The 26,240-nt window shown below is 42.8% G+C and overlaps 1 protein-coding gene across 2 annotated transcripts; it reads right to left on the bottom strand.

Annotated features, from left to right (window-relative positions):
- Positions 1 to 1,044: 1,044 nt before the first annotated feature.
- Positions 1,045 to 26,073, bottom strand: zdhhc22 (zinc finger DHHC-type palmitoyltransferase 22). Of its 2 annotated transcripts, XM_048237572.1 has the most exons (3): positions 25,642 to 26,073; positions 2,763 to 3,302; positions 1,045 to 2,638 (listed from the first exon to the last, which is right to left on the bottom strand). In XM_048237572.1, exons 2-3 carry the CDS (start codon positions 3,286 to 3,288, stop codon positions 2,355 to 2,357), a joined length of 810 nt encoding a protein of 269 aa, XP_048093529.1. In that variant the 5' UTR covers positions 3,289 to 3,302; positions 25,642 to 26,073; the 3' UTR covers positions 1,045 to 2,354. The 2 variants fall into 2 exon arrangements, with proteins under 2 accessions (XP_048093529.1, XP_048093530.1); XM_048237573.1 differs by lacking the exon at positions 25,642 to 26,073 and having other exon boundaries at positions 2,763 to 5,540.
- Positions 26,074 to 26,240: the final 167 nt, after the last annotated feature.

Below are 26,240 nucleotides of genomic sequence, written 5' to 3'. Positions count from 1 at the left end.
GAAGATTATATGGACTGTATGTCTGAGGTTCTGATATAGAATTACTTCACAAAATATGGAATAATTACACAAAAGTCTCTATTTTTGCATTTCTATGGATTCCTGTGAATATTTCAGTACCCAATATGCTGCATCTACTTAAGCTTATGCTGCAACGGCTCTCACACACAGTTGCGTGCGGTGCAGTGCTGGAGACGCATCCCATCCACTTTACATGGGCTTACGTCATCCGTTGCCGAACTGAATTGTGGGATCCGTTGCATCGCGTTGCTCCCGTCGCTTGTGTCGAAAGTTCAACTTTTGCTGCACCAACGAACAACAACAGAAGGCACCAGCCAATCAAGTATCAGTTATACTTCAAGTCATTTGCATACCGTCGGGAGCACCCACTGGCACGCGGCTCCCACACACAGTTGCGTTCCGTCAACGCGTGCCAGTGGGTGTTCCCAACGGTATGCAAATGACTTGAAGTAAAACCGTAATGTGATTGGTTGGTGCCGTCCGTAGATTGGCTTGATTGGCCGGTGCCGTCTGTCGGTGCAGCAACAGCTGAACTCCTCAATGCGAGTGGCGGGAGAAACGCGACGCACTGGACCCACAATTCAGTTCGGCAACGGATCACGTGAGCCCATTTAAAGTGAATGGGATGCGTCTCCAGCAACGCGATGCACGCAGCTGTGTGTGGGAGCCGTTAGGATACACACTGCAGCTAGAAGGTAGGGAAGCACAAAAGGCGGAGGAGGGCATTTTTTATACAAATTAATTGAGACATAGTAAGATTAATCTGACAATGTAAAGCACTTTACAGATTGTACATGGAAATTGTCGTCATGTATGGATTCCCAAGAGTCCAAGCTTTCAAATGGTGTATAATATTACTATGCTACATAGCAATATGGTGCATACAATTAATTTATAATGTTGGGGGATGTGGGGGAGGGGGGTGTCCCGTGAAGGCATTGTTCCATATGAGGTTTAACCTTTTAATGGCCTAGGTATGTTTATGTCCTTGGGGTGAAGACAATCAGACACCCTACAACAGTCTTCTCACTCTCTGGAAATTCTGTATTAAAAAAACACCACAGCACATGTTTCTTCTAGGGTTGAATGTCAGATGTCAGATTTCATTTCAATGTTCAGTAGTACAGTCAGTCCACACGTTCAATATTACATCCTGGTACAACTTCAACTGACAAGAGAGAACCAAAAAAAAACTTGCAGGAATCATTCACCACACAAAACCACTGGCAGCTTTCATATCTTAACAGTTACATAATAGAAATAAAGACAGATTCCGTAAGTAAGGATCCTTCACACTCTCCTCACCATTCCCCTTAGCTGCTCCTGTCAGTGCTCTACTGGCCAGGGGTGCGTTTCCCAAAACCATAGTTGCTAACCTTAGTTGGTTGGCAATGGGGAATTGCATTGCAACTTAGGACGTTTACAGGCCTACAGTACAGTTCAGTTATTTGGTCCGCAACAGGCAATAAATTGGTACAATGTTGCAAACAAACTTCGGTCCGGTCAGTTTCATACACGCATTGTTTCTAGGCGGACCAAACTACGTGGGAATTGAACAGACAGCTCCCTCAGGTGTTTCTTCTGTCTATTTCGAGTTATTTCGTTGTAGGCTACACACTGGAGACAGTTTTTCGGGGCAATCTTGGCTTAATGTTTGCATTTGTGACTTTTGACCAATTGTGGAGTTTGGAAACGAGTCGTGACTGCAGCTAGAAAATAATCTGATTTACTCAGCCGACCATACATGTATGAAACATTGTTGGATTGTTGCATTCCGACCAGCACAAATGAACTGAAACAAGGGCTCAAGCACACACGCTGTCGGTGTGAAAACGCCCTTAGTTAGCAACTATGGCTTTGGGAAACGTGCCTCAGAAAGAGATCCTACTGAACCAACTGTGATATGCATGTTAAACCAGGACAAATAGTCATCAAATATTAAGTCATCTTGCTAACACTTGTTTCTTGTTAAAATAACATACTGTAGACTGCTCTACTACAGATTTTTTTGTTTTTTGTTCATGTTAATGTAATTTATGAAATGTTCAACAATCACTTGAAACATAAAAGATTAGAACAGCCTGACTGGACCACTGTACCCTAAATTTGAACACTGGACTTTTGACTACAAACATAGTTTGCAAAAATATGTGTAGTACTACACATTTGCTCAAAGCTAGATATTCAGTGTTTGATCATTTATTGATCTATTATTTTCAGGGAACAACCTGAATTGTCTTCATGCCATAAATATAGAGTGGCACATATAGCATTGTTGTATTAGTATTGGGCCTGCAGACTAATCTAGGCATGGTGTCAGTATGTTAAAACACTCAATTAAACTTCTGACTTAAGTTTCCATCATTTTTTGAGACAACCTTGACTGTGAGCACAGGCAGAAAGAGACCCAGGGCCCACCGTGAACCAAATACGTCTTTCAGATTGGTACGCCACATCCCATGACTCTGAACAAGACGTCCCCTTTGCAGCTGGCACCATGTCTGCCCACGGGTTACCAGTAGAATTTGTTGGCAGCAGAATCCAGCACATACCAGCCCTATACCCAGCCATACATAAAGCATCAGGACTAGGAAGAACTGGAGGCCTGAGATCATACCTAAATGGAGAGACAGAGCCAAAAACATTTGTCACAATAGACATAATTAAGAAGCAAAAGACAGAAAAGGGAGGTTCATAAAAGGGAGGATAATGTTTTTACCTGGCCTACTTAAGCAACTCACCAATAAAGAAGTATCCTGTTGAAAGGGGCAGTAGTGTGAGGAATGTCAAGGGGTTTTCAAATGAAATTGAATATTCCATAGTGAGGTATGCCACACCTAGAACAAGGGAGTACAAGCAAGTACATGATGTGTAGATGCAAAACATGATGAAGTAACGCATGTTGTTGTTTCCTATACAATTTCCTGTGAAGAAGCAGTGGTGGTCCCTTTTCAATATCACTTTTCTACATAGTTTACAAAAGTGATGGTCATTACGGAGGTAATGGGCATCCACCCTGTCTGGACAGTCCAGAGGACATAATGGAATTGTGCTTTCACTGGTAGTCTCTGATGGGTACCATATAGTCATTGCGTAATTCCCCAGTGAATTCAACATTAGATAGAGAAAAATAAATGTGTGTATCATAATGGCAGGAGGTTGAAAAATTGTTGGAATAAAAAAGAAAAAATACAAGGCAAAAGTGATCACTGTTGCCGTGAAAAAGTAGGCTGGAGCCAACATGTTGAGTAGCCTGAGTTTCAGCATCCTTATCACCAACCCTGTGACATTAACACACAAAAGACAATTAAGAAAACATTATAGAAGCACATGTTGTAAAATCATTTTCAATTAAATCAATTGAGCCTTCCAGAAGTCCCGCCCTCCTTAGTTACTGTTGCTATGCCTGTCAAACTTTCACACCCTGCACATCTATTCCATAGGGGGAGAACCGGGGCTTTTTAATGAAATGTCATTTACAAAGACATCGTACCACACTGAAAGCTAATATTTTGTCACTAGCCACCTACATCTGTCCTCTGTCAAATACAGTTGCATTTCCAGCTCTGAACAAAACCTATGATGAGTTATTTATGTGCGTGTTGTTTCATACGTTCCTCCTGGCCAGTACGAATGAAACAGACATGGGGAAACATACTGTACAGTTAAGCTATGTACTTCCCACAACTTCAAAATTTGACAGCATACAGTATCATGAATGGTACTTCAAATAGGTGTTATTTTAGATAGATTGCTGATGGGCTATAGGTTTTTGTGAATGTCTGTTAGCACCTTTTTGTCGTCATCGTGAAGCGCGTATCGTGGTTATGGAAATATCATGCAATATGATATTTTTTAGTTATAGCAATACGTGTTTGCTGTATGTGAATGTTTTAGCTTAGAAACCGTGTAACATCGCTTAGTGCGCCTTTAAAGCATGTCAAAATTAGCCTATTCACATTCCTTCATCTCCCAAAATGTATATTCTCAAATGGGTTTTACTGTAGAAATATCTGTCAGCAGAGGTACAGTATGTCATCATCTGTCAAGATTTTAATCCTCCACTTGTACATTACTTGTAAGTTTTCACCTATTCTGTTGTGTGCAGGTCAGGAATGTCTTGGCATCTAATTGGCGTTATGCTCCTTGATAAGGAAATGCCACAAAACAGTAAATATGGTTTCTTGACTCTTAATATTTGCGGATGAGTAATTCTGCCATGTTGTCTGTGGGAGCAGGTCTAACTGACTGTAAAGAATTTTTTTCATGTTATTTTTGTTTATGATCGGCTATATGGTAGATAGTGGTAGGCAGGGCTTAATTTGAGCCGGAACACGCCGGAACATGTTCCGGCACCTCCGACGTTGGATCCGGAACCTTTTTTATTGGATCCGTCCTCCGTCAACTCTTACGTCAATATAAAAAATAAATCGGCTAAACGAAAAATAAATAAATTACTGTTTGTGTAGTGTTCAATGTTGATATCTTTCTTATTAGTCTTTAGAAATAGGGAAGACCAAACAGGATACAACAAGCTAATCGAGTATTTGAAAGTGCTTTATCCACAATATTGGCCACAGGAGGGTGACGCGCTGTTCGGGGAGAGAGAAGTTGAGAAGCTCTGCCAGCAGTTTTGCATCGATAGCCCGCGGAATGTCATCAGGGCTTTCAGGGAATACCACCTCTACAATCTCCTCCCCATTTGCCTTGTCGGCCCGCCGCTTGCCCGGTTCAACCCCTTTCGTGAGGTCATGGATTTCTAAAGGACATAGGTGTAGAGAAAGAAGCAGGGTAGTGGAGGCCGAGGGTCTGGATGCTGTATGGGGCATTTTGGACAAGTAGGCCTAGGCTACGGTAGGAAGAAATCGCGCTTCCACGCTGTATCTAGTTGATCATTGGTTACTGGGTGTGGGTGGTCATCATTGCAATATATAGCATACTTTAGCGCCGAGGCTATTAGCCCCTTGTTGGACTGTTGGTTGGTTCCCCTGTATCTCCTGTTTTCCCGGTCTGTGTGCTGAGTGTTTGTGTCTCCCGCTCCCTCTCTGTGTCATATTATGTGTCAGTTCCGATGTATTTTGATTGGGGGGAGGTGTCCGGGGGGAATAGGGGTTCAGATAGGTATTCAGATGTGTCAATCAGAAATTACTATATCATTCCACGCTGTATCTAGTTGATTATTGATTACTGGGTGGTAATAATTGCAATTTTTTTTTTACATTTTACACCATGCAGTGCAGTGTGTTGCAAGTTCTGAAGTTAATAAACATTGCCCTGGTGTACACACCGCGTTGTTTCGTTTTTTTTTAGTCAGAGCTATGTACGCAGGTTTTTTTGTTGTTGGTCCGTAACCTCAAATCCCCGTTTTGAGTCGCCGGATCCACCCCGCCTTTGCGCTCCGGCACCTCCCACTTTACAAATTAAGCACTGGTGGTAGGCCAGCCTATTGCACAGCAAGTTGTAACGAAAGCCAGCTAGCTTAGCTGTGCGTGTAGAGCGTTGGTAAAACCTCACTCCCCGACGCCTCAAGAGTGCTAGTCTAGGTCAATTTTTAAAAGAAATTAACCCTGATAGCAAATCATGTTAATTTTTGGCATACAACATTTTTAGGGGTTTTGAAGGGTGCTGAATTCAAATCTTCTGTATGCCAGCCTCAAAATGAAGAAATCCAATATGGCCACCACCGCCAGGTCAAAATCTAATTAATCACTTATCTTTTGGACTGTACAAGGTAAAAACCTGAATGTAATATGCTTTTATAGGTTTTTTACATATAGGGAATTCAATGCCATGCTCAGATTTAAGATCAAGACTAGAAAAAATGCTTGAAATTAATGTACATGATTAAAATTGTTGTCTCAGATAATGAATAATTCATGAAAAAAGGACCATGAAACAGGTTGATGGCTTTCTGAAGAATTTACTTGAAACATGTTTAGAAGCAAGGTTGATTACCATATTTTAACTATCTATTTATATTATTTAGCTGTATTTTAACTATTTATTTAGTATTTGAAGAAAATGCTTGAAACTCTTAAGCTATTACTACTAGATTTGCCTACTAATGAAATATTGTACCTGAGCCTATAGTTTGATTTCAGTGTGCTATGATGACATGTTTGCCCATCCCACCCCTACCCGTACCCCTACACACACAAATACCCATATGTAACCCTGAATGAGGCCACACCCTCTACCTATACACTGAGGAGGCGCTTTTTAGCAATTATGTCGCTCCCCTCACATGATGCTCAGCAGTAACAGGTAAACTATAACATAATATCACAACAATTTGTTTAGGACCATGTAATACATCTATAATAGCATGTGAAGATTGTTATGTGAGGATTATGTATAGGCTAACTGAATAATTAATATATTGTAAGAAACTAAAAAAACGTTAGCTAGTTAGCCTTTGTGAATAGGAAGAAGCTAACTAGAGCCTCCACTCTCCGGGATGTGGGCCGCCTCTTGACAAGATGTCGGCCGGAGCATACAAGGCCCCCAGCACATCGCCAGGCTGCAAAAACCTGGAGACCCCAAGCCCCCCTGTCTGTTGATGTAGGCCGCAGTCACCGTGCTGACGGTCCTCACCATCACATGTTTGCCTTTTAGCCACGGTAGAAAGTGCCGGAGGGCGAGGAGAGCGGCCCTCAGCTCCAGGACATGTGCTGGGATAGCCAAGGGTCCGTCCAGAGACCATTGATGCCCTGACCATCGAGAACGGCGCCCCAGCCTACTGGGATGCGTCTATAAATACGACACAGTGACGAATCTCTGGTTCCATGGCACTCCCCTTCTCGGTGTTGGCGGGATCTCTCCACCAGTATAGGGCCCTGTGAAGCCTATGGGACACAGTCACCTTGGCCTGGGAGGGCCCTTGGGGGCACAGACCTAGGCTCAACAGGCCCCTCTGGACTGGGCGCATGTGAAGGGCCATAAGGCCCAAGAGGCGAAGGCAGAGTTTCCACTCCACCTGGGCGTGCAACGTGAAGCGACTGAGACATGCGGCGAACGGCTGCTGTCTCGCCGGTGAGAGAGTCACGGATGCCCTCCTGGAGTCCAGGACCATGCCCAGGAAGGTGGTGACCTGGGAAGGCTGGAGCCTGCTTTACTTGGGATTGGGGCGCAAGCACAAGTCCTGAATGTGCTTCAACAGCAAGGCCACGTGTAGGTGGCATTGCACTTCTGAGGTTGCACAGATGAGCCAGTCGTCTAGATAGTTTAATATCCTGAGCCCCATCTGCAATTGTAACAACACCCAGCTGAGTTTGCAAAGTTTGAAGAAGCTAGCAACCAGGCCAACACTCAGGGCTGGATGTAGGGCTACAAAGAAAGCTAATAGGCTACTGAGTTTTTTCTATGCAGCAAACGCTGTGCTTTACCATTGGCCTACTGGCGTGGAATTTACTAAGCTGTCACTTCATTAGGCTACGTAAACATCGCTCATCACCGTCACTGCCGCTTAATTGCGTGCGTCCACAGCTGAACCACAAGCCTGCTGAAATTGAGATAAACGATTGCGACATTAAAAATAATCAAAGTTTAGCGATCATAGGCTAGGCTACATAATAACATGTCAACAAGCAGCGACATACAGTAGCCCTAGTAGTTCTACTCCACTTAAAAAAAAATACTCTAACTATTTACTGCACGTAGACTCGGGCTATGCCTCAAAAATACCCTAGTCTAGCAGATTGAGAAGTGGATGTCGTGAAAAGTGAACAAATGATAGCCTATTAGAAAGGCAAACAAACGTTAAAGTTGCTTTTGACATAGTAGCCTACAATGAAGAAAACTGATGCTCTGAATACTGAATCAGCCGTCTGTGAAAGTTTCTATAGCCTAATTGATGCATTTAACCGGAATTTGGATTTAATTTTTTCACCGCAAAACAGACGTGCACTGTTTTCATATGATGGAGCACCTAATCGCTATTAGTACTTCTCCCCTGTGTTTGCGTGATAGCCTAGGCTGCTACCACTTTTCCCTCGCCCTCCCATAAATTCATCAATGCATATGAAAATATGTTACATGGTAGTATGTTCATATGTATCATGAAAATTGTTCTTAAATCTTTAGTTGGATATTGGATGTGAGAAGCATAAAATGGGTGTTCCATAACTTAACTTAATCCATAATTTGATACTGCATCTGAAGTTAGACTTGAAAAAGAATCTGTCTGCTCACCGGTTCCATTTTTTTTAACAGCCATTTCATCATTGATAAGTTGATTACACGTCTATATTAAAATGTTCTATCAAAGAAAAGATAGAAAATAACTATTTGTGTGTGTGCTATAAAATGGTTAGAAGGAATGAAATCGGAATCGGCTAAAATCGGTATCGGCAGGTCAAACTCTATGAAAAATCGGTAATCGGTATCGGCCCAGAAAATTGCAATCGGTGCATCTCTACTTATCGTTTGTCCAGGAGGGTGGACAGCCCTGCACGTAAGGTCTGAGCGTGGGCTGGCTCGGAGATTGTCAGGAACGACGAGGGCGCCTGGAGAGGCCACAGGGACTAGCACGCTGGCCCCCCCGACCAGGTTGAGGGCGGCTACCCCACCCCTGGGATGTTTGAAGCCGCTGCCTGAGATCAGTCGGCCTCCAAGACGGATATCCCAAGGTAGGCGTGAATGCTCTAGGGCGCCTAGCGCCCCTGGTACGCCTGCCAAGAGACCCCAACACCTCTTCTGCACAGCGGTGGCTGTCACGCGCCTGCTGCAATAGGGTGGTTGCCTGTGGGCCGAACATGGACCCAGGCTCCACCGGCACTCTCAAAAGACGCTCTCTGTCTGCCTGCTGGAGCTGAGATTGAGACAACCAGAGATGGCGTCTAGCTACTCAGAGCTGATCCAAGGAGCGGCCCGATGCCACTGCCTGCTCCTTAGACACTGCAGTGAGGCACACTGAGGCTGACTGGAGCTCTCTCAAAAGAGTGGGATCACGGGCACTGCTTTGCAAGAGACCAGAGAGGTGTCGAACATACAGGGACAGAATGGCCGCTGTGTTAGCCAGGCGGGCTTGCATTGCTATGGCCCTATGCAGCTTACCCAGCAGAACCTCCATAGTCCTGCCATTGGCACTGAGGCAGGAGGGACCACCAAAGAGGGAGTTGGGGGAGGAGAAGAGGGGCTCCAAAGCTTGATCCACTGAGGGGAGCGAGCCACAACCTATCAGTCCTTTGCCGCGCATGTTGGAAAGCACTTAGCCTGGCCAGACCACCTATGAAAAGTAGTTGGGGAGGAAAACTGGCGACAGACCAAGTCGCTAAAGTCTGGTAGGAGGGGAATGAGCGGCTTCTCTGGAAGGGGAATATCAAGAGCCCTGGATGCCCTGCCAACGACCTCCTCAAACAGGGGCTCAGGCGGGCCAGCTCGCCTCCCACGGGGCTGGCTGCACAGGGCAGTGCACAAGGTAGCTCCTCTCCCTCAGACGAGAGAACAGTCTCAACGTCCACAATGGCCTCCTCATCTTCCTCCTCTAGCTCATGCGGACTGGTAGAAGGAGCAGGTTGGGGAACTGCAGGCCTTGTGCTAAGAGAAAACAGTGAGGCTTGTGAGGCTGCTGAGGACTCCCCAAGCCCCCTGGCTACTCTTGCCATCTTCCTTGATGGCCCCTCGGAAACAGGAGAACCCGCACGTTTACCAGAGAAAAAACGACAAAGGGCTTCCCTTGTGTGCATAGGCATAATAAAACAATTCATGCACGACTGGGGGGCGTCCCTTTCCAAGAAAGCATGTTGGTGGCCCAAACACAACACACACTTATCAGGCCATCCAAATGTGCATGATCAGTTAGTGCCACAGCTACTATCTCTTCCACCAATTCCAAAAGCTTGTAAGGAGATCACCTCCTGTGGTTGCTTCAAGGGATGTCTAAGCCAGCACTGCAGTTGCAGGAAAAGTGGCATGTTATGCATGGAGTCATGCTGCAGCAGCACCTGTCAGAACACTGCTGGAGAGGAGGAGGATGAGGATGATTAGGATAGCCTAAGTGTGTAGCCTACCTCTTCATACCAAGAAGTTTAAAGAATTGAATAGAATAGAATAGAATAGAATAGAATAGAATGGATTAATTACTAAATAAATAGGTAAATATGCATTATTAAACAAATAGTTAAAATACAGATACCGTATTTTCTGGACTATAAGTCACACTTTTTTTCATAGTTTGGCTGGTCCTGCGACTTATAGTCAGGTGCGACTTATATATGAAAAAAATATATAATTGAACATGTTTTTAAATGTTAATTTATATTAACTGACATGAACCCTCACGGAAACATTACGCCTACAGTCACAGAGAGCCTCTCAAATGCACAAGTCCTGTGCACTTTCAATCAGAGATTAGTGCTTGCACTATGCCTGAAACACACGTGCATACCTAAATCGTCAATGGCCGGGATTCTATTTATAGCCGGGCCTCAGATTTGGACAAATAATAGCCAGTATAATTATGACCGCCGCGCAGCGAAGCGGCGGTCATTTAGGTTTAGTCAGATTTTTTTTTCTTTTTCTTTTTCGCATGTCCAAATTTCCGTCAAGGATTCCCGGGACACTGTAAGACCAGGGTACACGAAACTTGGTGGGCATGTAACCCCACATGGATAGCATGGAACCTCCTGTTTTCGTTTTGATCTGTAGCCCCCCCGCTGGACTGGACCCCCCGAAAGGAGGGTAGGGCAGACACAGTTTTCTGTGAATATCTCGAGAACCGTAGGGTTTAGGAGGACCATTTTTTTTGTATGTTGATCTCAAAGGGCCATGTCAACCCATTCCATAACCACTCATTTCATGTATAGCCCACCTAGTTAAACACAAAAAAAGTAAAAAATGAGGTGTTGTAATCGCAGGTATCTGTGACCTAACATAGTCAAAACTGCACGAAATTGGAAGTGTAGGATCATTATGACACCCTCTGAATGCACGCCAAGTTTCTTGGAATTCCGTTCATGGGGGGCCACACAATAAATTAATTTATGTTACTATACACCAACTGGCCTGTAGGTGGCCGGAGACAGTTTTCTGTGAATATCTCGAGAACCGTAGGGCCAAGGAGATCCACCTTTTTTTTGTATGTTGGTCTTAAGGGGGCATGTCAACCTATCCCATTACCACTTATTTCATGTATAGCGCCACCTAGTTAAAAATTAAAAAGCAAAACATTAGCTGTTTTCATCACAATATCTCTGGCTGACATGGTCAAAACTGCACAAAATTGAAAGTGTAGTATCATTATGACACCCTCCGAATGCATGCCAAGTTTTGTGGACTTTCGTTCATGGGGGGGCTTACAATAAAATAATTTATGTGTACATTTAGTGACCGTACACCAACAAGGATTCCCGGGACACTGAAAGACCGGGGTACACGAAACTTGGTGGGCATGTAACCCCACATGGATAGCATGGAACCATCGCTTTTCGTTTTGATCTGTAGCCCCCCCGCTGGACTGGACCCCCCGAAAGGAGGGTAGGGCAGACACAGTTTTCTGTGAATATCTTGAGAACCGTAGGGCCAAGTTTTTGCGTATGTTTGCCTCAAGGGGTCATGTAAACCCATTCCATATGCACACATGTGCATAAACAGATACACACGCACACACAAACATTCACAGTAATCTTACGTATGACACATACTCACACAGTAGACATATACGCACGCATGCACATGCACACACACAGGCACATAAACAGACAAACACACAAGCACATGCACGCACACACACCCACCCACACACACACACATAAACATAAACATGTACATGCACACAATTCAAGAATTTTTCAGAATTATGAACAGGCAAGATGGGGGTGGGGTTGTATAAAATGTATATTACATGTGAAATCTATGAACTAATCATGTTTTGGTACTTGTCGTCTAGCAGATACCAGTGAGAATTGAGTGTGCATAATGCAATTCAGTGAGACAGTTATGCCTTTCAGCGTGACTTATTTTTGTCTAAAACATGTGCTGGACTGGGCGGCGGTCATATTTTGTACCGCTCTGCGGTACATCTAGTTTTGTTTCAATTTAACTCATAAAAGAGCTCTTCTTAATATTTTATATTGTTGGTTGGTATTGTTGCCAATGAAAAGTCATTACACCATGAGTCTCCAACACGTTGCTCTCATTACTCTCAAGCTACCAGTTGCATGCCGCCCCCTTCTGAGCTAGAGGCTGAAGCAGTAACCTACATGTAAACACAATTGTTGCTGCCAGGCATCAGCCTATGAATTTTATAAAAAAGTAAATCATGCATAATTTAAAAAATAACTACATTTAGGCTATCTTAGACCTCTTTGGCTATACGGAATAAGGTTTCCCTTGCAGCACAGCACACGAATGAATGAAAGGGCGGATACCTTATCTCGCAATAAGTGGATGGCAATCGAAATCCCGACACTACATTAAACTTAATAGTAAGTCATTAAATACCCCAGAGATTTCAGTGGTCATCAGTCCCGATATTTAGCAATATAATCAACAGTCCAAATGTAAATTAAATCTCAAATTGAACATCTGCTTTTGATAGCCTACCCATGCCGCTCCAAACGAAAATAGGCCTATGTCTCACAATAAAACGCAAGAAATAAAGGACTATAGCTGACTCGAATACAAGCCATGGCCAAATAAAGGTGCTGTGCTTTGCGCAGCCTAAATTTGAGGATTTACGAGGCTCCTAAACATTCCTCACCCGTTATCTAGACATGCATGAAAACATTTTAAAACAAAACGCACTTCCATGTAATATTTGATCGCTGTTTTGCTACTAATTATCTTTCACGTAATGAATACGCACAGAAAGTGAAAGTAGGCCTAATGTGCGCTCCGTGTCTGTAGCTGTCTGTTCTCGTCTGCAATCGAACGTCGAATAGAGAAGTCATCCATGTTCTCTCGCGTTATAGGCGGTCATGCTTCTGTGTTTGCAAAATTCCTGATTCCGAGAGAGAGGCACCCCCAAAGTGGTCGTGCACGAGCGTGTGTGTGTCTCTGCATGGGGTTCAATTGAAGTCAGAGTTGGTCCGTCAATAGTCCCGCATTCAGGCCGCTCCATTATTATATTAATGTCAGACAGGCTGTAAAATGTGTGGGAATCTCTCGCATTATGATGGCTAGATTTGCGGGACTTTTATTATTATGCTCAATACTAAGTAATAATTTATTCGCAATACCCGCAATTCCGCGCTGGAATTTAGACCCTGGTTTTAAATGTGCATCTTTTTTTCTCTCGCTCTCTCGGAGGTGGCCAGCCAAGCAATTGTTCTGCTGCCAGCCTGTGCCAATATATCGTACAAAATGATTGATTGCATTGCATTCTCCACATTTTTAGCTAAATTTTCATGTACCACATCAGCATTTTTGTTCTGTGAATCTTTTGTAAATTGCTTTACAAATACCGTCGGGCCTATTGCCATGGCTTGCCTAGGCTTCGGTCACGTCCTTTTAAAACCGTCTTTTTCTCTAACGTGAGCATTTAATCTCTCTGCCAGCTTGTGACTCCACATCGCCCAAAATGCTTGATTGCATTGCATTCTCCACATTTTTAGCTACATTTTCATGTATCATATCAGCATTTTTGTTCAGTGAATCTTTTGTAAATTGCTTTACAATTACCGTCGGGCCTATAGGCCTATCGTTTCGGTCACGTCTAAAACTGCATCTTTTTCTCTCTCATGAGCATTTAATCTGCTGCCAGCTTGTGACTCCACATTGCCCAAAATGCCTGATTGCATTGTATTCTCCACATTTTAGATACATTTTGGTGTACCTCATGGCATTTTCTTTCAGTGAATCTTTTGCTTTACAATTACCTTCCTGCCCTCCTCTTGGCTGCCTTCACTCCTTCATCTTCATTAATCTTTTTGGCCTCAATAATCCAGTTACATAGTCTCTGTTTTTGGTTTTGGATTTTGTGAAATACATTTTTATATTAATTTTTAACTTATAGTCCGGTGCGACTTATATATGTTTTTTTCCTGCTCGTGACGCATTTTTTGACGCGACTTATACTCAGGAGCGACTTATAGTCCGGAAAATACGGTACATAGATAAATACAAATAAATAATATAAATAGATAGTTAAAATATGGTAATCAACCTTGCTTCTAAACATGTTTCAAGTAAATTCTTCAGAAAGCCATCAACCTGTTTCATGGTCCTCTTTTTTCATGGATTATTCATTATCCGAGACAACAATTTTAACCATGTACATTAATTGTACATTAATAACATGGCATTGAATTCCCTATATGTGAAAACCTATAAGAACACATTACATTAAGGTTTTTACCTTGTACAGTCCAAAAGATAAGTGATTCATTAGATTTTGACCTGGCGGCGGCCATATTAGATTTCTCCATTTTGAGGCATTATGGGACATTTTTGAGCCTGGCATACATAATATTTGAATTCAGCACCCTTCAAAACCCCTAAAAATGTTGTATGCCAAAAATTAACATGATTTGCCTTCGGGACTTTAAATAAGCACATTTTCGAAAATCCTGCCTAGTCTATGCTGCTGGCATATTACTGTTCATGTTAAATATGTAAAGACAGACTCATAAAAACATAGTTCTTTGTTCACTGGGTATGAACTGCTGACAGAAACAAAACAAACTTTTACAACGAACTAAAATGAGCATACCAAGCTGGTTAACATTAGCAGACCATATAGCTAGCATCAATTCTAATTAAAGGGGTACTTGGCAACTATTTCAACGTAATAAACCCGTTTAGAAATAATTTGGATGGTTAAATGACCTGTTCCGGTGAAAATGGTGACTTTCCCCGCTGCGCCTAGCGTCCACAGGCGGAAAACCAACCTTGCAACATTGAGACCACCATCCCGGAATGAGAAGTGAGAAACAAGAAACTTGTTTTAAATCGTGTTTCTTACCTTGTAACATCCACATAGTTCTGCCAAACTTATGCTAACGGTTCGCTAGCTTGTAAACAAATCCATGTGCTTTATCGTTACTTTTTCCCACAGTTTGAAATAGCATAATGCACAATTTCAACAGCAGAGGGGGAAATCCTGCCAAGTTTGCCTTTAAATATGCTTCGTGGTGGTTGTAGCCTAGACTATGGTTGCAGCTAGCACTAACGTTTGTCAGCTAATATTAGCCAACACAGTTGAGGTAATGTTAGTCTCTTCACAAGCCACACGTACGGTAATAATAATGGCAAACAACATCTTATTAATTCATTCAGGGTAGCTTCATATTATAGCCATGTAACTTAACTTTACTGGGTGTTTTTGGTTGTAGCAGAGAAGACGGGCTCTGGTTGTAGCATCAGACAGTAATTTAGCTAACGTTACCCGGTAACGTTTGCATCTAGAACTAGAAGCTACAAGTTATTATAACAACTCCATAGGTGGTCAAAAAATAAACTACCAAATAAATAAATGTTGAACTGTTTTATTTCATTGCATGGCTATTGTTGCCCATTGGATGGATTTTAAAACATTAATGATTTGCAAACATTTATTTGAATTATTATCAATTAATATGATTGGATTAAGGAGAAAAATAAGATACTTAGAATAACCCATAAATTAGGTCAGCATAACCCAGAAATGACAGTGAAAATAATATAAATCCTGGGTTGTACCCAACAATTATGTAGGTTTAACCTAACAGTTTTGTTACGATAACCCAATGTTTGGGTTAGACTATCAACCCAACTCATTGGGTTGACCGAACAACCCAATTTTCGGGGCTAATATAACTCAGTGCTGGGCTCGACCACTATTTACCCAGTGGTTGGGTTGAAATTGAGTTGTTTTTAACCCAATGTTTTTTAGAGTGCAGGTGAAAAGTTCCCTCCCACATAGGCTATGTCAACTTTCAGTTTCAAACAAATTCATAGCAATTTACCCAAATAGCAAGAGGCTGGCGGACCACTGTCGGTCCATTGGGGATATATGGCGGTCCGCTGGCATTTTGCTCATCGGTTCTCTGGCGGGTTGCAGGCAAATTGCCCGATATTTTGCCTATTGCCTATGGTCTAAAATCTTTTTCATTTGTTCAGTTATATACTCCATATATCATTTTATTAGCTTTTCTTAGTATTCATGACAAGTTAAATTTGGTGGTCCAACGGCGGACCACAAGTGGCGGTCCACTATCTGCCAATCTGATTTGGCTATCTGGGTTATTAGCGACAATAAATGGCTAGATAAAACAAGAAAAGATCTTTGTATGCTGGAATTATCATGAACTACCCTACAAACTTTAAAAAAGAAAAATGCCTTTTTTGTTTACACTGTATTTAACATTTATCAAAAGTTACCTCATTATCAGGGACAGTAAGTGGGAATACTCCATGTTCATGATATTTTAGGCTTTAGTATATCTCTGCAATTAGTGTGTAACAACGGTCTGTTTATTAGAGGTGATGCTTGCTGCATCATCAGTAATTGATGCCTCTTAAAGTGATGCTTGAGTGAGCACGATATCTCATTTAAATTTTCAATTCAATTTAATTTTACTTAGTGGAAAAAAGACGGATTAAATGGAAAGATCTATGGGGCATGGAAGCTGCTAAGATCAGATTTATGTGCTACCATGGTAGGAATTTCACGGCGGCCACGACGGCCATGGCATTCACAGCGCAAATTAATTTAGTCTTTTACGCAGTAGAGAAAGTGACAGCGCAAGAAAGTGTGTCCAAATTCACCCATTCTTCTCAGTTGAACTACTCGCGAACTAGCCTATTCATCACACAGACATCACAAGTATCACATGAAAGAGCTTTTTCTCAGCTTTTAAACGATGTTAGCCGATAATTGCTGTGTTGAGCGGTTCATGAGAAAAGTAAATAATATAATTTAATTTAATAATACATTCTACTGAAGGTTTTGCGTCCATGATCTCCCTACCCATTCATCTCGGTAGAATACTTCACGAACCCTTCTTTTAACACATGACAAACCACATATCAGAATAAACAACAGACCTTACCGAACACAAAAGTGTAAAGCAGTCCCCTGTACAGTTAGACGTTCCAGAGTAATCCAGTTTTGAATTTGCAGTAAATTTCGACATGCATGGATGTCTCCAAATTTGGGCTTTAAGTCAAAGTCAAAGTCAAAGTCAGCTTTATTGTCAATTTCTTCACATGTTCCAGACATACAAAGAGATCGAAATTACGTTTCTCACTATCCCACGGTGAAGACAAGACATATTTTACCAATTTTAAGTCCACAGACAAACATAACATTCAAGTAAACAAAAAAGTAAGTAAATAAGTAAATAAGAGGGCACATATAATAATGAAAAAATAAGAGCAGCAAAATTTTGTTGAAATTGTGCATAGACAGTCAATAAAAAACTAGTGCAAAGTCAGGCCAATAAGAGGCTTGGGTAGTTCTGTTTGACCTGAGTAATAAAGAAAGTGGCATAGTGGTGCAAGTTATGTAAGAGCAGCAGAAGTGTTGTGTTTTCAGGACAACAACACCAAGTTGTAAAGTGTACAAGTGTGCAAGTGTTCAAGTGTGCAAGTGGAGTAGTGTTAATTTTGTCACCTATTTTTAATTTAGTCTTAGTCTTAGTCCTTTGACGAAATGTCCTTTTTAGTCTTTGTCATATTTAGTCATTCAAATATCATTTTTGTTAGTCAAGTTTTAGTTGACTAAAAGTCTCGTCATTTTAGTCTAGTTTTTAGTCAAAAAAAAACTAAAAGTATCTTAGTCTTAGTCAGTTTTAGTCAACACATTTTAGTCTTTTTTAATAACAAATTATTTCTGATTACCATTTGAGTCAAATAGTGTTTCACACATCTCAATTTTCCAACAATATTGTGTGTCCACAGGGCTACTTTCGTCTGTTATAATTACTCATTCTGATTTTTTTGTCAGTCAGTATGTTTACATGCACAGGTAAGTCGAGCTACAGTTATAGCTCGGCTGGGATTTGACCATAGACAGTAAAAGATTTGACTGGACCACTGTCATATTCGTAGACCAGTGTTTCTCAAAGTGTGGTCCGGGGATCACTGGTGGTCCGCAAGGTATCCCAAGTAGTCCGCGAGCAGACGTGGTAAAATATAATATAGATGAGTTGTTTGCAATATTGAACCAACTTGTATGTAAAAACAGTTCTGCAACTAAGATATGCCAGTTTAAATCATAAAGTATGAATCCACACAATAAGCAAAGTACAAAGACAATAAGCAAGGTGGTTCAGTAGGCCTATTGTGTAGACTAATTATAGGCTACTGTTGAAGTAGGTCTAATCTTTTTTTTTTTTTAGATAGGGTTAGTTAAGTGGTCCTGAAACTGAAAAGGTTTGAGAAACACTGTCATAGGCCAAAGTATTAATGTTTTACTCCGCCTCGCTAGATGGCGATATGCATAAAACACAACACATTCCCCAAACAGACTCTCCGTCTTAGCCATAGCTAACTTGCTAGTGAACTTTCCATATTAGCTTACTTGCTAGCAAACTTTGCATCATCAGTCTAACTAGTTAAATTCTGGGGGATGTTAATTTGTATGAGAGAAGCTTCAACTTCTGGGTATGTAGCATTGTGGCATAAAGCTTAGGTAGTTAGCTTGCTAACTCTGGCAGAAATCTCCAGTGTTCTTGTTCCATGTAGTTTTAGTGTTGCAGCCACAGGGTTGCAGCAACAGCACGTAGACTAGCCTACAGGAAAGCTGTGTATGAACTCATTGAATATTTTGAAAGCGTAACAGCTAGATATTCTGTCTTCTCATTTTGTAGACGAAAATGAAGAGAGATTTTATCTTAGTTTTTATTTCATGCAAAACATTTTAGTCTAGTCTTTTTTCATCAACAATAATGCATCTTAAGATAGTCTTAGTCAGTGTTTCAGGACATTACTGCCGTCTCGTCATCGTCTCGTCTTAGTCATGAAAAAAAAGGTTGTTGACGAACATATTTCCTCTCGTCTCGTCTGACGAAATTAACACTAAAGTGGAGTAGTGCAGGCGGCCATTGTGGGTCCAATGTCCAGGATGTTATGTAGCTGAGGGTGGAGGGGGGAGAGGAGGGAGAGAGTTCAGCATCCTTACAGCTTGGTGTATGAAGCTGTTGGTGAGTCTGGTAGTCTTGGGAGGCGCAGGCTTCTGTACCTCTTCCCAGAGGGCAGTAGATCAAACAGATTGTGGCGGGGTGACTTGCATCACTCACAATTTTGGTCAAACCTTCTTGGTGAGGTGGGTGGTGTAAATGTCCTTCAGGGAGGGGAGTGAAGCACCAATGATCCTTCCAGCTGTGTTCACTATGCGCTGCAGGGCTTTCCTGTTGTATTCAGTGCAGCTTCCGCCCCACACAGCGATACAGCTGGAGAGGATGCTCTCAATGGTGCCTCGGTAGAATGTGGTCATGATGGCTGGTGGAGCACTTGCTCGCCTGAGTTTCCGCAGGAAGTACAGGCGGCGCTGAGCTCTCTTCGCCAGTGATGCAGTGTTGGTGGTCCAGGAGAGGTCTTCACTGATGTGCACCCCCAGGAATTTGGTGCTGCTGCGCTCTCTCTCCACCACAGCACCGTCGATGGTCAGTGGCAGGTGTTGGGTGTGACCTCTCCGGAAGTCAACAACAATCTCTTTGGTCTTGCTGGCGTTCAGCAGGAGGTTGTTGTCCCTGCACCACGTGGTCAGATGGTCGACCTCCAACCTGTATTGAGTCTCGTTAAGCCTTGGTGATGAGACCCACCAGAGTTTGTCGTCAGCAAATTTCACTATGTGATTGTTGCTGTAGGTTGCAGTGCAGTCATCGTCAGCAGGGTGAAGAGCAGCGGACTGAGCACGCCAGCCTTGGGGCCCCCCTGTGCTCAGTGTGATGCTGCTTGAGGTATTGTTGCCAACACGTACTACTTGGGGCCTCTGACAGAGGAAGTCCAGTAGCCAGTTGCAGAGGTAGGTACTGAGTCCCAGTTTGTCGAGTTTGCAGATGAGTTGTTGTGGTATTATGGTGTTGAATGCAGAACTGAAGTCTATAAACAGCAATCTCACATATGAGTCTCTTTTTTCCAGGTGGGTGAGGGCTGGGTGGAGGGCAGAGCAGATTGCATCCTCTGTAGACCGCTTGGCTCGGTATGCAAACTGGAAGGGGTCCAGGGTGGGGGGGGAGAATGGCTTTGATATGTGACATGACAAGCCGCTCAAAGCACTTCATGATGATGGGTGTCAGTGCCACAGGGCGGTAGTCATTGAAGCAGGATGGAGCAGTTTTCTTGGCACAGGTATGATGGTGGCAGCTTTGAAACATGATGGGACGATGGCTTGCTTCAGGGAAGTGTTAAAGATGTCTGTGAAGACATCCTTAAGCTCCCCCTCGCAGTCCTTCAGCGCCGCGACCTGGGATGTTGTCTGGACCTGTTGCCTTACGGGTGTTGATAGCAGCAAGTGTCCTCTTCACGCTGTCGGCAGAGAGGCACAGGGGCTGCTCATGTAGAGGGGGATGGGTCTTCTGTGGGCAGGTGCTGTTTTGTGCTTCAAAGCGAGCAAAGAAGCGGTTCAGGTTGTTGAGCAGAGGGATGTTGCTCTCACAGCTCTGTGGCGCGGGCTTGTAGTCCGTGAGGGCCTGAATGCCCTGCCATAGGCTTTGTGAGTTCCTGCTGTCTTTGAAGTGGGTGGTTATCTTGTGAGTGTATTCCTTTTTTGCTTCCTTGATGCCACGGGACAGGTTGGCTCTCGCTGTTTTCATGCCAGCTTCATCCCCAGCCCCATCCCCATCCCCTTTAAGTTTTACAATGTGTTTAAATTGTTCCACATGATTTCATAACGGGCCAAACACAAAATAAATGTTACAAATATCGCCTAGATATTGGTAAATCAGAGGACAACTGACTAAGAGTTTGTGAAAGTAGCCTTAATGATCACAAAATGCTAAGCATGCATCTAGGCTATTTGAGTTTCTTAAAGCTGAGCTGTGCTTAAATTTAAATTGTTCAATACATGATTTCATAGCAGGCCAAATATAAAATAAATTTGATATATAGCCTAGATATCTGTTTTTATTAGATGATCAGATGATTTACAGTTATATGTAATATGTCATGTTTCATGTTTTTGTGTTTCATACAATGATGCAGGTCTACTGCAGTGAATAGGCTAAATAAAACTTTGATAATTTTTATAGCCTACTACTGTATAGTTAACTTTGGCCTTGGTGCCCTGACATGTGGCCTTTGTGCCCCCCACCAAATATGCCCAACTGAAGGCCAAGTGGCCTTGCCCCCAGAATGGTGAAATTCCAAGCCTGTGTGCTACATATGATGTGCTCCCATCTCCCAAGAATTTAAGTCAATGGTTTGGTGAGGATGATAAATGCATACTTTGCTCGTGTGTGGGCAGTCTCCACCATATCCTATCATGCAAGGTAAGTCTCACCCAGGGGCGGTATACGTGGTGTCATAACCAGGTATTGAAATGTGTGGCAGCGGCAATAGAGGATAAAAGGAGAGAAGTCAATTCATTAGCAGCTAGTAAAGGGGTAAGGCAAATTAACTTTGTGCGTCAGGGGATAAACCTTGTTCCCGCCGGCCCAGGTGTAAAACCGGCCAGTTGAAAAATGGGGCGGGCTGGGAAATGAAGGTTGATCTTGGCCAGCAGATGGCGGTACCTCCACATATAGTGAGTACTAAGCTCACGACCCGGCGTAATTCTATGGTCGGATTCAGAGAAGATAGTTTACTTCATTGAACTCACTGTTCCTTGGGAAGACAGAGTGGAAGTGGCCAACGAGCTGAAGAGAGCTAAATACACTGAAATAGCAGAGGAGGCAGCTAAGCGAGGTTGGAGTGCACGATTAAGGCCTATTGAAATGTCGGTGCCGCGTGGGTTTGTGGCCAGATCTGCTATTGGCTTGCTGTCTGAATTGGGCATTTGTGGTTGAAGTCTAAGGCAGGTGGTTAGTAACATGTCTTTAGCAGCAGAACGGGCAAGCGAATGGTTGTGGGTAAGGAGAAATTACCCTTCCTGGGGCGCAAGCTAAGCTAAGCTCATTTGTTTTGTGTTTGTGATGGACTGTGCCTAGGTTGATGGTACTTGGCTAAGGTTTTTTATGGTTTATGGTTCAGTCCGCATCAACGGGACGGACCAACCTAGCCAACTTAGACCATGCCTAGGTTGGTTAAGGGTATTTGGATGTTTGTTGTGGTAATATGGTGGCAGCATGGGGCGTAAGCTAACTGGCTAATTTGTTTTGTGTTTGTGATGGGGCCTAAGCTAAATGGCTAAGCTAACTGGCTAATTTTGTTTTGTGTTTGTGATGGGCTGTGCCTAGGTTGATGGTTGGTTGGCCAGGGTTTTTTATGGCGATGGTTCAGTCCACATCAACGGGACGGACCAACCTAGCCAACCTTGACCATGCCTGGGCTGGTTAAGAGTATTTTGGGTACTGGATATTTCAATGTGGTAATATGGTGGCAGCATGGAGGGGAGTGTCTCCAGGACGCTGGTTTCACTGTTAAGCCTTCATGAGGTGTCGTGGGCCTAACTTAACGAAACATCGGTGAATGAGGGTGCCCACTTGATAACCCCAATGACATGCCGCATGCTATATACTGCTGTTGGATGGGCCATTTGTATTGTGCTTGTGACCATTTGTTGGCGGATTTGTGGGTAGTGTGCTTTTTAAAGTTAAACTTGAGCAGGGGCTTCTGAATGTGTTTTTACCTTGGATTTTGGCACAAGGGATTTTAACATCTAATCCTGTGTATTAATGTAATAATTTCACTTAGACTACGTTTACACGAAGCAGGGTATTTTCCTAAACGAATATCTGGCCATCTACGTTTGCAAATAAAACTGCATTTACACGAGACAGTGTACACATGCTGTCATGAGCACACAGTGGCAGTCTAACGATAAACTCAAGCTCACATTAACCAATCAGAACCCTGAAAAGTTGCACGTGAGAACATGTAAACAGAGCCCGTCTACGGAGAGCCTTGCCACTCCGTATTAAGTCCCATTGTACCGAATTTTGGATGCAGTTCCACCAGAGTTCCACTGGGGGCGATCGCCATGAGTGCAGAATGAATGGGAGTCAATGGAGCAAGACAGCTATATATGACTGGAATGGTCAGATAAGATCATTTTTTATGTTTGAGGTCCACACGATGGGGCCCTTACACAAACGGAGTTGTGTTGATCCAGCATTTTCCACACCTCCCATAACACTCCCGACTCCAGCCAAATGTTGCATCCTCCTTACCATGTCCCTCTTATAAGTGTACAGAGTCGGAGGGCTACCCATCCCTACCACATTGTGTCTTTTGTGTAGTTCACACACGTGTTGTTCAAACTTGAGACTGGAATCTTTTTATTTTTTGGAAACCTAAATGAGTGTCAGACCTCCTTTTTATGTTGCAATGTCACCATACCTTCCTTGCAGTATTAATCAACATTTTCCAATTTTCCAGTTATTGATTCTTATTTAGCCTATGTGTTTTTGACATGTTTATGTCTTAGTCTTAAAATGTTAAAGGCTGTGTTGTGGGGGGGGGCACCTTCATCTTCTCACCAAACGAACTGAAAAGGACACTGGATCTAATGTCCACACACAAAAAGGATACAAAATGCATAGCCCACGTTTTGACAATGTAAGTAAAGTCTAGCAAATGTAGGAATGTCCAGCAAGGAAACAAACGTTCAATGTTAGAACTACCAAAGAACATATTTTAGATCGATGTTGCAAACTAATTATACTCGCAATATATAATTGACACTATAATGCAAGCATGCTAACACGTAATAACACTCGTTTTTGGTTTGTTGTAATGTTTCCCGTTCAATAACGCTTTTCGCTGCTGTCTATCCCATTGAAATAACCGACCGCATAAAGAGCTGTTTGGAACTGTTGAAGCGTCACGTGAACCACGTGACCGCATGACGGCGACTTCAAAGAGTGTCGCAACTCTCTTTTTCTATGGCTCTGGTTTGTATAACTTCAACATGGGTTATAGGTCAAAAGTTGAATGAACGAGTACTTATGTCCTTTTGATTTCTTACAGGTTGGGTCGTTGTTGCACATAACACCCTAGCATTGTGCTAATGAATGACGTCGTTGACACATTTGGAAGGCTTTTTAGAACAATTAAGTGACTTTAAAAAATATAATACTCAACCAAGTGTATTTTCTTTGCCTCCCCTTTCGAATGCAATACTCAAATTACCTGAAAAAAAATTATATCCCAAGAAAAGTGGATTTTGAGGGGTACAGCTCCATAGACCTCCATGCATTCTGCACTCGTGGACGAGCGCCCTCATGTGGAACCACAGAAGGAACTGCAACCAGTTCAGAAACCGGAAGTTTTCCTTGAGTGGCAGTTCTCCCCTTATTACATTCTCTGGACATTCTCTGATGTAAATGTAAACATTGGTCGCACATTTGGTGTACTTCTGTCGCATACTGTCACGTTGGCTGCCCAAAACTCCGTTTACCACAGTTTACAACCAAAAAAATCACTTTGGCCGGAGTTTTTTTGGATAACCGTTTTACGGGGCGAATTCTCCGTTTGCGTCTAAATGCAAGGCTCAAACGTAGGGAAATGTCTTCGTTTATAAAAATACACATGCTTGTGTAAACAGGGCTAGAGCGCCAAAACATTACACGTCTCATGGCGCTTTACAGAGTCTAGGCTAGGCTATTAAACAATCAACAATCTCATATCTGTCTCAGTGTCTCTCCTTGATTCATCCTTACATCGTTCCTCTTTTCCTTCACAAAATGAATTAGGAGGGGTTAGGACAGCAGGGGACAGATAGATGGATGCACCCTTTAACATTAAAGATCCTGGTTTGGGCCTAGATCTACTAAGGGTCACTGATTACTGGGCTCCTCTTCACCCTATCTGCCCGAAGTGTGACAAAATGTCTGAAGAAACCGCCGGAGAAAATCTGATTCCAGTTTTCAGACATTGCCAGTTTCCTTGCAATTCGCGTCTATGGGAAACATTTAGCCCAATGAAGGGTATATCATAACATCAGTAGCCTAGGTAATATATTGGTTTGGATTTTTTCTCAGTGGTAAATATTCATTGCAAGTTATGTTTGATTGAATATTTGTGGATAGCCTACCCTACCCTATTTGATTGCTGTTTTGGGGGCCGCCACGTTAAGCGTTTTCTCTGGACAGTGTCCCCACGGGTCATGGAATTTCTGAAATATCATGGAATTTTATAAAGTCTATTCCAGACATGGAAACTCAGGGATTTTTTTGGGGGGGAAAGGCATGGAATAGGCTATCAAGGAATTGTGTGGTAGCAGTTTAAAATGTACTTGCCAAATACGTTAATACAAATATTTCCACGCAGAATTGGTGTACTATTTTATACATTAGCTTTACGGCTTGGTTGAGCAGCAGTGTTTATTTAACTAAGAATTAATAACCAAAGCGCATCACAGTCTGCTAACAGTCATGTATCTCCACATTAATACACACCGTGTCTGCTTTTTGGATCTTTGCTGAATGTCAAATGTAGAAAGCCAGTTAGCTCATGAGGGGTGATCAGAATTAACGTTAACGTGCCTAACCTGACTATGCTGTTATGTTATTGTTTCCCCGTAGAGGAAAACTAGAGACCCCTTCAGCTTCAGTTTAGGTTAGCCTATCACAGGGGATTAAACAACAATCTTGTTACCTGCGAGCAGCGAGGAAATTGTGGCTCAACCTTTGTAGACGTGATGTCGTTGGACAGTCGTATCCTTTTAGGCAACTCACTCATTCCAGGACAGAATTAATTGATCAGCCTCCGTAAAAATGGAAAACAGAGTCATTCATGGTGATCTCTGTCGACGTTCGTCGAAAACCGATGAAGTCGAGATTCTGCCTTGGCAAAGCTCAGACGTGTAGGCTACAGCTGCCTCCTCTATGTTTTTATAGAAACGGTGTGATGATAAAAACCAAGCGGCAGCATCACGGTTGCAGCGCTAGTGTAACGGTAGATCCACATTCGCTGCACGGCTGAAGCGTTCAAACGTGACGCCTCCCCTCATTCAGAAGCGTGTAGGCAACCAACATGACTAGTAGTAGGCTAGCCACCATGGATACCCTAGCAACAACCTAGCAATGGCTTAAACTACCTTAGCAACAGCCTAGCAACCACTTTCACAGTTAAAACCTAGCAACCAACATAGCATCCAACATGATTAACCCAGCAACCAGCATAGCAACCACCTCAAGTACCCTATAACAGCCTAGCAACCACTTCCACAGTTACAACCTAGCAACCAATGAGAT

Source organism: Alosa alosa, chromosome 2, assembly GCF_017589495.1.
Source record: "Alosa alosa isolate M-15738 ecotype Scorff River chromosome 2, AALO_Geno_1.1, whole genome shotgun sequence".
Taxonomy (NCBI): Eukaryota; Metazoa; Chordata; class Actinopteri; order Clupeiformes; family Clupeidae; genus Alosa; species Alosa alosa.
Note: the sequence above shows the minus strand (reverse complement) of the source record. Positions and strands in the feature narration are given on the sequence as shown.

Coding starts and splice junctions, on each gene's coding strand:
- zdhhc22 (XM_048237572.1), bottom strand. CDS start 3,288: ATGCTGAAACTCAGGCTACTCAACATGTTGGCTCCAGCCTACTTTTTC. Junction 2,639..2,762: donor AACAGGATACTTCTTTATTG/GTGAGTTGCTTA, acceptor CTCTCCATTTAG/GTATGATCTCAGGCCTCCAG.